This window comes from Prinia subflava, chromosome 10 (assembly GCF_021018805.1).
Source record: "Prinia subflava isolate CZ2003 ecotype Zambia chromosome 10, Cam_Psub_1.2, whole genome shotgun sequence".
Classification (NCBI taxonomy): domain Eukaryota; kingdom Metazoa; phylum Chordata; class Aves; order Passeriformes; family Cisticolidae; genus Prinia; species Prinia subflava.
In genome coordinates, this window is record NC_086256.1 from 27008495 (window position 1) to 27020896 (window position 12402).

The 12402-nt window shown below is 55.5% G+C and overlaps 1 protein-coding gene across 1 annotated transcript in view; it reads right to left on the minus strand.

The window, feature by feature from the left end:
• The window catches only part of ASTN1 (astrotactin 1), a 48122-nt gene extending 36140 nt beyond the window's left edge, over window positions 1-11982 (minus strand). Inside the window, exon 1 of the mRNA XM_063406549.1 lies at window positions 11258-11982. Within this exon, the coding sequence (XP_063262619.1) occupies window positions 11258-11540 (283 nt within the window). The 5' untranslated portion in view covers window positions 11541-11982. The remainder of the gene's footprint in view (window positions 1-11257) is intronic.
• Between the last annotated feature and the right edge of the window lie 420 nt (window positions 11983-12402).

Here is a 12402-nt window from a genome sequence, read left to right on the forward strand (position 1 = left end):
TTACCTCCTGTCTTTTCAGATGGGGCTCGCATCCTTGGCAGGGAAGTGGGAATCCCAACTCACAGCCACAGGCAGAAAGTTCCCTTGCATTTGCGTGGGAAAGAAAAGGAAGGGACATCTACTTAATCCTCTTGGTCCAGTGTGAAATTGGAGATGGCCAGAAAAAAGGGGAGGGAGTCGGAGTGTTTCAGCCCACCCAAGCACAAAGGAGTTGCCCTAGCCAGGACAGCACCCCCGTGATCATGACCAGGGAGGTTCTAAGAGAGGGGCTGCTGTCATCAGAGAAGCAGGAGCCAATTTTAGCAAACAAGCAGCAAAGAAAATCAAATCAAGGTGAGGAGCCAGCTGCATTTTCAGTATCTCAAGAGCCAAGAGCCCTGCTGGACTCTGAGCACCAGTAAGTGCAAACTCCTGCATTTACAGCCACATCTTTGCCCTAACCCTGCCAGTTCTGGCTGCTGCTGATCCAGGGCTCAAAGGCCAGCCTGCCACTTCCTCCTGCCATTTCCTCCTGGCATCTCCTCCCTTTCTTGGCCAGAAACCCACCGGCTACACAGCCATGTCTCTTGCAGTGCTATTCCCAGGCCCTGGATGCTGCCACCTGGTGTGACCCAGCCATTAATTCCTGCTGTGGCTCACTCCAAAGGTCACCTCACTGGGCTCTGTGTGCAAAGCCTCCAAGAAGCCATCCGAGATTCTGTGGCTCACCCACAGCGAGTGGCTGTGCCATCACTGCTCCTCATGCCCCTTGGCTCCTGGGTGGCTCCTGCAGTTATTTGCTGTCCCCTGGCACTGTGCCTCTCCTCCCTCCTCACAGTCCTTCCTTTCCTGCCCTCCCTCCATTACCCTGGTATTCCCTATTGCTGGCACGGGGGTCTCACATCCACACTGCCTTTCATCCCCAACACATGGAAGCTGGGAAGAGCCAGCCCTGAGCTTTAATTACAAGGAGGTCAGGCCCATCCCAGGCTGCCCGTGCCACCCCCATCCCATGGGGGATGAGCACCACTTCCCAGGAACCTCCACATCCCCCACCCAGCCACCAGCCCCAGTTCTGCAGGACACCCCTTGCTCCCAGTTTGTGCATGAATGGACTGTGGGGGCATGCTGGGGCTGGGGCTGGGTCCTCCAGGGTTAACCAGAGATGTGCCCCACTCTGCAAGCACAAAAAGGCAGAAACATGACAATAAAAGATGTGGAAGCCAGCCCAAGTCCAAGGCTGACTCCCCTCCCACCATCCATGGAGGGGGCTGAGCTATTTCTCCTGCCCACCAAGTCTGAGCACACCACGAGCATGGCACACCCAGAAGAGCGCAGCTCCTGCTGAAAAACTGATAAAATTGGTTTCCTTTTTCCCTGGAAGGATGTTTCAGGCACTGCCTTGCTTGCAGGTGCTTGGACACACTTCTCAGTCACTGAAGCTGCACCTTGGCATGAGCTGGGACGAGATCCTTGCAGCTCCTGGCTCATGGACCAGCAGAGACATTTATAATTCCCCCCAGACTGCCAGGCCACACATGTCATGTCTGCAAAGACAAACTCCTGGCTTTCCCCCTTGGCCAGCAGGAAAGCCAGCAGCTCCACAGCAGCATGACAGCTCTTGAGTCCCCTCGCTGCTCCCATCCAGAACTCTCCCAAAGAGGCAAAAGACAGAGCCCAGCTATTTCTGGCTCAGCAGTTCAGGAAAGGTTGGGAGGTGCAGCACTGGGATGGCAGAACAGCTCTGCACTGGCACAAGCACCACTGGGACAGCAGTGCCCAGAGGGGCTCGGGGCCAGCCCAGGGCGGTGGGAGGCACAGCAGCTTCCCCAGTCCAAACAGGAGATCTCCCAGAGGCTGCAGCCACTGGGGACATCATTAGGGGAGCAAATGGGCCGGGAGCACAGCAGCCATCCACAGACCCTGCGGCTGCTGCTGCGCAGTGCAAGGACATTTGGGAGTGGGATGTTTCCCCTGCCAAGCATCCCCCTTCCCTTCCTCAGCCAGCCAGCTCGCCTGGTGCAGCCTCCCTGCTGCCCTTCTGGCAGGAGAAAGGGCACTGCCTCCTCCTGCCACCCTCAGAAGGACAGGCTGCTCCTGACCCCTGCTGAGCCACCCATCCCCACGCGAATCCTCACCCCTCCTGCAGTGCCCCGACCCCTCCGCTCACCCCATCCCCTCCCAAACACTCCGTGCATGCCTCTAGAAAGGGTCTTTTAATCCTAAAGCCACCTCTTCTGAAAAACTACCCTGCTTCTTCCTCTGGGTTGGAGGAACCCCACTAGAGGAGGGCGTTTGGTGGCTGCAGGGCAGTGGCACTGGGAAATTCCGGGTGCTGCCAGCCCGGGAATCTGGTTCCCAACACTGTACCCTCGCTCTCTCACTCCCCTTGGGATGCCAAATTAATTGCCTTGTCTCCTGGAGCTTTTGCTGGAACAAATAAAAGAAAAAGGGGGGGTTGCCAAAACCCATAATAAGGTCTACAGTTCCTCTGAGCTACAAGGGCTGCTTTAAATTTCGGGGGATTTTTTTCTTTTTTTTTTTCCTTTTTTTTTTTTAATTTGAAGGAGGTTTCCATGGTAACTGTCTCCCATCACACAAGAGCCTGTCCCGGGGATATTTCGGGGTTGCTGATATCTGCCTGCCCAGGCAGCCGCTGTGTTGTGACGGTGACATCGCAGCTGGGTTTTTTGGCAGGGGAGGAGGGCAGGGAGGGAAAGGAGGTGCCGCTCCCAAAAAATAAGGTCAAGATCCTGCCCGTGAACATCAGGCAGGCCTCCATCCCGAAGGGCTCTGGCAAACAGGCTGTGGTTTTCCTTGGACCACTGACCTGATTTGGGAAGCACTCACAGGGCAGTACAGCCGGGCCAAGCAGAAGTGACATGTCCAACTGAGCATTGGCACCTTCTGCCACCTTCTCCTGCCCTTTGTCCAACCCTTAGGGAGAAATCCTTCCTTGTGAGGGTGGGCAGGCCCTGGCACAGGGTGCCCAGAGAAGCTGTGGCTGCCCCTGGATCCCTGGCAGTGCCCAAGGCCAGGCTGGATGGGGCTTGGAGCACCCTGGGACAGTGGAAGGTGTCCCTGACAATGGCAGGGGGTGGCACTGGATGAGCATTAAGGTCCCTTCCAACCCAAACCATTCTACAGTTCTGGGATTCTCCAGTTTCTTTCCTTCACCAGGTTAGTTTTCAGCTGGATCAGCTCCCTGCAGGAGCAAAGCCAGCTCTCTGCATCTCCCAAGCTGCTTGCTCTGCTATGCTCGTTAGTCATCCTAATTACTGAGATGCCTCAGAGCTGGCCAGAAAAGGGGCTGTGTTCCCTCTTGCATCAGGGCTGAAGACTCCAAAGTTCTGTGACCCATGAGCCACCACCAGCTAGAGGATCCCTCCAGGATCCCTCACTTCCTTTTGATTATGAGTGTGTAAAAAAGTCCCTGCCCACTTCCCAGGGGATCTCAGGCTCTGCAGGAACCACAGAGGGAACAGGCTCAGAGCCCTTACCCAGTCCAGCACCAGCAAATGAGACCCCAGAGCAAAGCAAAGGGTGGGGCCAGCTTAACCACAGGCTCCAAGGAGCCCAGCACCAGGTGAGCATCCATCCCAAGGACCCCCTGCTGCAGGGCAGGAAAACAGGGTCAGCAATACCAGCACAGCCCACGGGAGCAGGGCACGCTCTCCTCCGGGTGAGCTCTCAGCAAAAAGCTCTACTGGGACAGGCAGAACCTGGCAATCAAAAATCTTCCCTTACCCAGACAAAATCCCCAGCTGCTGTTTGGGGTGAGCCACCAGCCACAGCTGCAGAGATGCCAGAGCCCAGCAATTTGGAAGTAAAAGCACAACCAGTCTTGAATGACGGAGCTGTCATCATCCAGGCACTGCCTTAATCCCACCAGGCAAAAATGCCTTCATTTGAAGGACTGCTCTGCAGCAGGGCTCCAAGAGAGATGATTTCAGTCTCTGTTTAGCTGGCTGAGAGACCATGAAAAAAATAAAACATAATAGAATATAAAATTAAGCAGAATGAAACAAAATAGAATAGCATAGAAGAGCATAGAAGAGCATAGGATAAAGTAGAATAAAATAAAATAAAGTAGAATACACTAGAATAAAATAAAATAAAATAAAATAAAATAAAATAAAATAAAATAAAATAAAATAAAATAAAATATAAAATAAAATAAAATAAAATAAAATAAAATAAAATAAAATTTAAAAAAATATGGGATGCAGCCCAGGAGCAAAAGCCACTGGCACATGGAGAGGAGGGCAGAGGTGAGACAGTGGCATCAGGGCATCAGTATGGCTGCCCAAGGGTCCCCTCCAGCAGTGGAACCACAGCCAGTTCCAGGGGTGTAAAACCTACCAGAAATCTTCAGGGGTGTTTGAGGAGTGCCCACATGGGCAGCCCAGCCCCCCAAAACTGGGACAGGTCTCAGGCAGGAACAGGACCAAGCCTGAGCATCCCTTTCCTGGTTGAGCCGTTCAGGAAGGGAGACAGAAGAGGGGGCCAGGATCCCTGCAGCCCCCGTGGCTGAGTGCTGGTTCCCTGCCCACCCTGCCAGACCCTGCCAGCCCCCTGGAAAGGCCCAGCAGCCCCACATCCCACTCCCCCCCTGCTTTCTGGGTCAGCCAGATCCCCTCCCAGCCCCGCTGCCGCTGGAGCCAGCTGGATGCACCGTTGCTGTGGCAACGGGTTCCCAGAGACAAAATCCTTATTTCTTACTTTTTTTTTCCCCTTGGTTAAGGAAAAAAAATATACAAGAGGCCCTGTATATCCTTGGTGTCACCAGAACATCCATGCCCAGCAAGAGAGTGGGTCTGCAATGGGCACAGCATGGGGACAAGGTGTCTGTGGGGATGGGGACGTGGACACTGTGCCTCCCTCCTGAGCCCCCACTGCCCCCAGTTTGGCCAAAGGGGACTCCCTGCTGCTCCCTGGGATGCTGTCAGCTTGCCTGCAGCATTTTGCACCCTGCCACCCTGAGGTTTTAAAGCCTGAGGGTGGTGCTGGGCCCCACTGCCTGGAAGAGGGAATGTTACCAGGCATGGGGTGGCCCCAGTGCCTCACCTCACTGCAGGCTCTGGACCCAGCTGGAAAAGGGATGTGGTTAGGCCAAGAGGAGGGGCTGGAATGGGGACCCACCAGCAGTTTCCACCCAATTATTAGATGAGCTATTAGATATTGCTATTAGACGAGCATGTCCTGCCCAACCAGGTGCTCCAGGGCAGGGCCAGGGTAGGATGTGTCCCCTTGATAGATCCCTCTCTGCTTTGCTGGAAACTCTGGAAGCCCCCAAGCCTTGGGGACAAACATCTCACACAGCAGATCAGACACCCAGCAGCACTCTGGGTGCTACAGCACTGTTCCACCACCAGCAGCAACCAGTCCAGGAGGATGCAGCAAGGAACTCTCCCAGATTTTCAGCAGGCGTACACCCCAAGCATCCATCTCAAATTCATGGAAACAGGGCTCAGACCCCAGCCATGTGCTCAGCTGCTGGCAGCAGGAAGGAATTCAGTGAACCTGTGTTGCTAAGGGGCAGAAGGGCAGCTGAGACGGGGTGTTTTGGGTTCCCTTCCCCACCACAGCTCCTGGGACCTCTCCAGGTGAATCCCCAGGGTGCCCTCCAGGCCACCAGCAGGACAATGACAGCAGCTGTCCCCTCGCTGGGTCCCCTCTGCCAGAGCACAGATCACACCAGCAGGTTTCAGCGCATGCAACAGAGTCCAGGATCAAAGCCAAGCTCAATTAATGGCTCACAATCTTATTAGAGAAATTATTTCAGGATCTCGAGTAAAAGTCCGATATATCCACTCCATTCCATTAGTCAGGCTCATTTAGTAATTCAATCAATCTAAGCAAGGCAATTGAGCTCCCCTGGTATAATTTAACTTGGTTATTCTCTAGGTACTTTAGAATTTCTTAATATTTGCTTCATTATTTCACCATTACACCTATTCCCAGGTGCAAGGTTCACGCTGTGGGCCCCACGGTGGAGTCAGCCCTGCTGCAGCCCTGCTCTCATGAGATGGTGACACATGATGGGGAGGGGGCCTCTGCTGGTGATGCCCCTGGGAATTAAGTCAAGCCAAGGAATGGCACCACAGCACCCCAGGAACTGCTTCCCACCACAGAGAGCTGGGACCAAAGAGCTGCCCCGTGTGCCTGCATCCAGATCCAGGCGGGAGGAACAAAGCTCAACAGGATGCTCTTCTCACTTGACACGGAACGGGAAAAAATGTATGGCATAATGCAACCCTGCAGCCCCTTGGCTCCTACTCCCCTCCTCGGGGGCCTTTCAGGAGCTGGGGGTAGAGGACAGAGGGGGGGGACACCATCTCCAGCAGCCCACAGCACAGGGAGATGTGTGGGACGGGGATGAGAGCTGGCGGGTGTCACATCTGGCCACGGCCGGGGCTCCGGTGGCCGTCACCCCGATTAGCAGCAGCCACATCCCGCCCTGATCTGTCTCACATCCCTGCCAACCCCCCCTCTGCTATCCTGTTATTAACCCAGGGAAGCCAGGGCTAGAGCCTCCAGCAGTAGAGCCAAGAGCTTAGCTAGGATTTAGCAAAAAAAAAAAAATTGATTAGATATTTCGGGGAGATATTCAAGAGCAGTTAAATATGCCCAGCTCATCGGTGCCTTTGAAAAATCTCACCCCTCTAAAAAATTAGAATTGATTTTGTATTTAAAAAGGAATCTATTTAATTTAAAAGTAAGATAATTTGAAATCATGACAGCTTGTATTAAGGCTGGAGTTTATGATAATCTATTAAAGTCATTGAAGTTAAGAACCATCTCCCATCCTCTGCTGCTGAGGCTCCCGGGAGGGCAGTGGGGAGTGGGGAGACGAGGGGCTGCACTGCCCTATTTCAGAGCACACCAACTGGGCTGCAAACCTGGAGAGGCTGAAGGAGCTCCTTCAGCTCCTCCGCACTCACAGGGTAAAAAAAAGAACCAGCATGCAAGAAACCACCCAGTATTTCAAGATCTTGAAATATCTGTCACCCAGGAAGCAGGAGTTCAACCCGTCAGCTCTGCTTTCTCATTTCTCAGGTCGATTTCACACTCAGAAAGGTATTTCAAGACTTTACTTTTCGAACATTTATTGCATTACAGAGAAGGCGAAGGAGTCAAAGACACTGTCTTTGGCGCGGTTTTTAATTGCATCACAAATCTCCGTCGAGCCCAAGGGGCTGAGGGAAGCCAGGATGCTCATAAATACCCCTCGTGCTGCTTTATAACCTGCAAAGGATGGGGCCCAAAAAAATTAGCAGCCTGCAGGAGTGTGAATCCAGTTAATGACATATCAAATGTGGCTGGATGCTGCCGAGGCAAGCAGTGAGGGAGAAGGGGGTGTGAAGGCGAGCGGACAGGGAATATTGAGCTGCAAATTAGCATTTCTTAATGGCCACCGACCAGCAAAACGCTTCCTCCCTTCAGCAAAAAACACAACTAACGCAGCAAACACAAAACGAGATGAAAGGAGAGCTTTCCAAACGAAGGTCTGCTGGATTTAAAGCAGGATGGAGGCAGGGTGAAGGCAGGTGATATGAAATGCAGGCAGCCCAGAGCGCGGCAAGCAGCCCCATCCCGGATCCCACACCCTCAGCACTTCCCAAAAATTCAGGAGGTGGGAGAAAACCCCACAGTGAAATGGGGAGATGGTGTTGGAGTCCCTCTGGGAATAAACATATAAACCACTGTGGGGTTTATAGGTGAGAGCCCTGAGGTGCTCCCAAGCAAACGCAGGCAGTGAGGCAGCACGTGTGCAAGAAGGCAGCACAAGTACAAGAAGGTGGCCAACGCAATTAAACTCGCTTCACTCATCAGCAAAAAGAGCTGCAAAGCAGAGGAAGGCCATGTCCAAGCATCTCACCTCCTCCTAGAGCAGAAGTCATAACCCCACAGCCAGCCCATGTGCTTTTGCAGGAATAGGAGCACACACCAGGTCCCCACGTTTGGGAGATCTGAGCACCAGCACACTCAGAGCTGTCCCTGGCACCAGGACGGGCACAGCAGCAAGGGTGAGACCCAGGAAAGGTGCATGGAAAGCAGGCAGGCAGCAAGCACTGCCTCAGCCTCTTGTGTAAAGATAAATATAAAGTTCATCATTAATTTATGTTACTGGAGCTTCCCATCAGGGGTTATCAGGGGTCAGGAGTCACAGCCACTTTTGGCATGCCCACTTCAACATTGCTTCAAATGCCCCCAGCATTTCAGCTTCAACAAGCACCATCCGTGGCTCTCCAAGTCCCCAGCACATCCTTAGTTGGGAGAAAAATCCATGCATCCATCAGTGGGATGCCTGGTTTGGCCACTGTGGCAGGGAGGTGTCACCAAGGCAGGGGAGCCACACATGCCAGGGTCCACGAAAACCAGCCAAGCTCAAAAGCCCCTGAATTATTTGGGGAATTTGAGGGGGACACCAGGATCAGAGGCGGATGATACCTCACCATCCTTGGGCTCCCTGACCCAGACCCTCTCCCAGCTGCTCCCCTCACTCATCCCCCAACTTTAGCCACCTACCTGCAAGCTCACACCCTCTTTGAGGGGAAACTGAGGCATGGAGAGACCCCCCCCTCAAGGGACCTGATCAAGAGCACACATGGCAGAGCCAAGGTGCCACTGCCATGAGCCTCTGTGAAGCACTTCATGGTGCTCCCAGCCCAAATCCAGGCCCTTCTGATGTGGGTCTGGTCCAAGGCTGTCAGCCAGGGTGGTAGCTCACCTTCCTTGGGAACCCCTTCCCTGTGCACAAGCCCTAGATCTGGAAACCACCGGAGCAGAAGAAGCAGCTGCCCAGCTCCCCCTGGTTCAGACACTAAACCACACCAGGCTCAGCAGGTGTGTGGGGATTATCCCCCACTCCAAAATGTTATTTATTATAGATTCAAACTCGGCGAGGTGGGTGCAATTAAGGGGTCTGGAGTTTGCCAGGGATGGGGCAAGCAGCACTGTGTGAAGCCACATTTCTGGAAAGATGCTCAAACACATCCTCCAGATCCTGCACGAGGGCTTGTAAAAACACAAACAGCCACTCATACCAGTCCCAGGCATCAACCTGGCACAGCCATGTCCCCAGCAAGTGTGCAGGGACAGCATGGATGCTCTTGGGTTTTTTTGTCTGGGGAACCTCCAGATCCAGAGGTTGCAGCCTCTGAGTTGCAAAGTCTGGGTGTTGCAAGACTTCTGTGTATTTCAGAGCTTCTGGCATGCAAAAGCAGTGTCCAGGCTTTTCGTGGTGGTAGTAGTAGTAGCAGTAACAATAACAATAAAGATGATAATAATAAAAACAACACCCCCACATGGTAAACAGCACAAAACAGTAACACCCACAGATGGCAAAGTGGCCATGGTAGCTTCAGGGCAAGCCCTTGTCTCACAGGAGAGAGGAAGATGTAACATGGCATTTCCCAGAAGTCACCAAGCCAAACCCATGGCAAACAGGGGGGCCACAAGGTGCCCCCTCTTGCCAGCCCAGCCCCAGCATTCCAGGCAGGAAGACTTGAACTGGGATCCCCTCTGTGTCTCCAGAGCCCAAACCTCTGCGTGCTGGGGGCTGGCCCAGCACCATGCACAGTGATGTTTTTGGGGGATCAATGCCCCTCAGAGCCTGGCCAGCACCAGGACATCAGGGTGCACTGACACAGGGCTTTGTCATCCTCGTATTTGTGTGGCAGCAGAGAGTAGAGGCCAAAGCAAACCCCTGCCAGGCATCATCAGTGCAGCGGGGGCTGCCAGGGCAGGCAGCCTCTTTCCTGCGGTGCCCAGTGTGTGGCACCTCATGGATGTGACAAATCCCTGAGGAAAACCCTGCAGTGTGGGCTGGGGTCATGCCCAGGAACCTCCCCGATCCCCACCCAGGTGCTCCCTGCCGGCAGCACCCGAGGCCCCGGGGCCCGCTGGGGGCTCCGAGGGGCCAGGGGTGACCACTGGGGCGGCCCTCGGGCCATCCAGATGCCCGGGGCCAGCGGCCATGCCCGCGTCCCCTGCATCCGCAGCGCTGCCGCCTTGTTGCCACAGCAACGCTGCCGGCCTCCGCTGCAGCATCCCGCAGCACGGGGCTGGCACCGGGACACACGGGCCACCACAGCCCGCCGCCCTCCCCACACAGCTCCGGGACCCCGCAAAACACCCCGGCGGCCCCACGGCCCCTCCCCACGGCATCAGCAGCCCCACGCCCGTCCCTGCCCCTCTCCCGGGAGAAGGGGGCTGCCCACACAGCAGCCAGTGCTGCCCCGAGCCCACCCAGCAAGCAGAACTGGGGGGTTTCAGCACATGGAGGGGTCCATAGGCCATGGAAGTGATGAACTGCTGGGAGAAAAAAACATTCTGGGGTCACTACTATGCACAAGGGTGGCACAGCGGGGCAATGTCACACCAAGCAACACACCAGTGCCTCATTTTTAGGCCAACATCCAAACAAGGGCGGCATTTTGAAAACTTCATGGGACACCCAAGGTGCAGCCAGAGAAGCAACAGATGGACGAGGCTTGCAGGAGGTGACACAGCTGCTGTGGGGCTGCTGGGAAAGTGATGGTGGCATTTGCCCAGGGCAGGATGTTATGTGTGGGCAAGGAACTGGCGTTCTGCACCAATGTCACCAAAAATGAAACATCTCACTGACTTGTCCCAGGTGGTGAGGAGGGAAAGAGGGTCCCTGCATACAAGAGGTGGAGGCCTTGCTCTGCATGAACAAAGGAGCAAATTTTTGGCTTTTTTTGGTGGAAGAAAACCTAAGAAGCCCGTGAGATAAGGGCAGATAACCCTCACCCAGTGGATGAAGAGCAGGTGGGAACCACCCAGACCGTGTGAATAGGCCAGAGCCTAAAACCTGGGGGCAGAAGCACTGGAGGCGGCACACACGGGCAGTATGGGATATACCGGGCAGCAGAGTATTTTTCCATCAGGCTGCAAGAAAGGTGACTCTGCTCAGGGGCAGACAAAGCAGGAACCCTCACCTCCAGCGGGGCAGGCTGGGAGCAGACAGACTGCGGGCCTCCTGCCAGCACAAGCCGCCGGTGGCCATTGATGGAGCCGGGGACGAGCCCCGCGGGTGACAACCTGGGCACGCACCGAGCACGCCAGGCCTGCGGCATCCCCGGCCGCGGTGCTGCAGCGGGCCGGACCGGCCCCGGGGCCGCGGTGCTGCAGCGGGCCGGACCGGCCCCGGGGCCGAGCCGCCGCAGGGCGCCCGCCCGCCGGTGCGGCAGGGAGGAGCCCCGCCGCCGCCGGGGATGCTCGGGGCCCCGCCGCGCTCCCGCAGGCTCACCCAGCACGAAGTAGGGCAGCTCCGTGTTCTCCAGGTCATCCACCACCACCATCTCGCCGGGGAAATCGTTGCGGACCGAGAAGAGCAGCTTGGGCTCGGCGGCCGAGGGGCCGTGCATGATGCTGAGGTCGTTCTCCCGCAGGAAGGGCAGCGCCGACACCGTGATGCTCTTCAGCTTGCACTCCAGCTCCTTGGCCGCCGCCTCCGCCGCCGCCTCGGCGGGGCCGCTGCCCGCGGCCAGGCAGCAGCCGGCCAGCAGCGAGCACAGCCCGGCCAAAGCCATCTTGGAGCCCCGCGCCCGCTCCCGGCGCCGGGCGGGAGGCGGCGGCGAGGGGCGGGGACCGCGGGCCGGCGCCTCCCCGTGCGGCGCGGCTCGGCACCGCTCCGTGCCCCGGCCCCCGCCTCTCCCTGCTCCGCTTCCCCCGGGTCCCCCCCAGCGCTGGGAGACCGGGAGAGTGCGGAGCGATGCGGTGGCGGGAGGGATGCGGGACTGCCCGGGCTCCCTCTGCGCTGAGAATAGCGCGCAGGTACCACCCCCCTTGCCCAGGATAAATTACAGAACTCCAAAATCCCACATCTCCAAAATCCCACACTTCAAAAACCCCAGGGGAAATCCCAGGCTCCCAAAATCCCACGAGGTGTCATGGAATCCAAAGCCCCAGAAGAAGTCACTGACCTCCAAAATCCCAGAAGTCACAGACCTCTAAAATAAGTCCCAGGAGAAGTCAAGGACCCCAAAGCCCCAGAAGAAGTCACAGACCTCCATATCCCCCAAGCCCATATTAAATATATATCGTTATCTGTACATGTGCATGTGTGTATACATGCACACATAAATATAAATATTTATAAACATATTTATGTGGGTATGTATATGGAGTGTAAGGGCAACCCCAAACCTGCTGGATTCAGATCTTTTTGCTGGATCTGGATGGTTTTTATTTTCGCTCTCTTTAAGTGAGCACAAGGCAGCACTGACAGCTTATCTGACAGCCACATCTTCCTGTGGTCCCCACTGCAACCAAAATCTTCTGACAGAAAATGTTCTCTTCTTCCACTCTGGGGGAAATGCCCAATCCTCATCCCAGCAGGAATACATGGCCATGGTCTGTTGGTGTGGTTTTCCCCCTGGGACTCTCCTGATG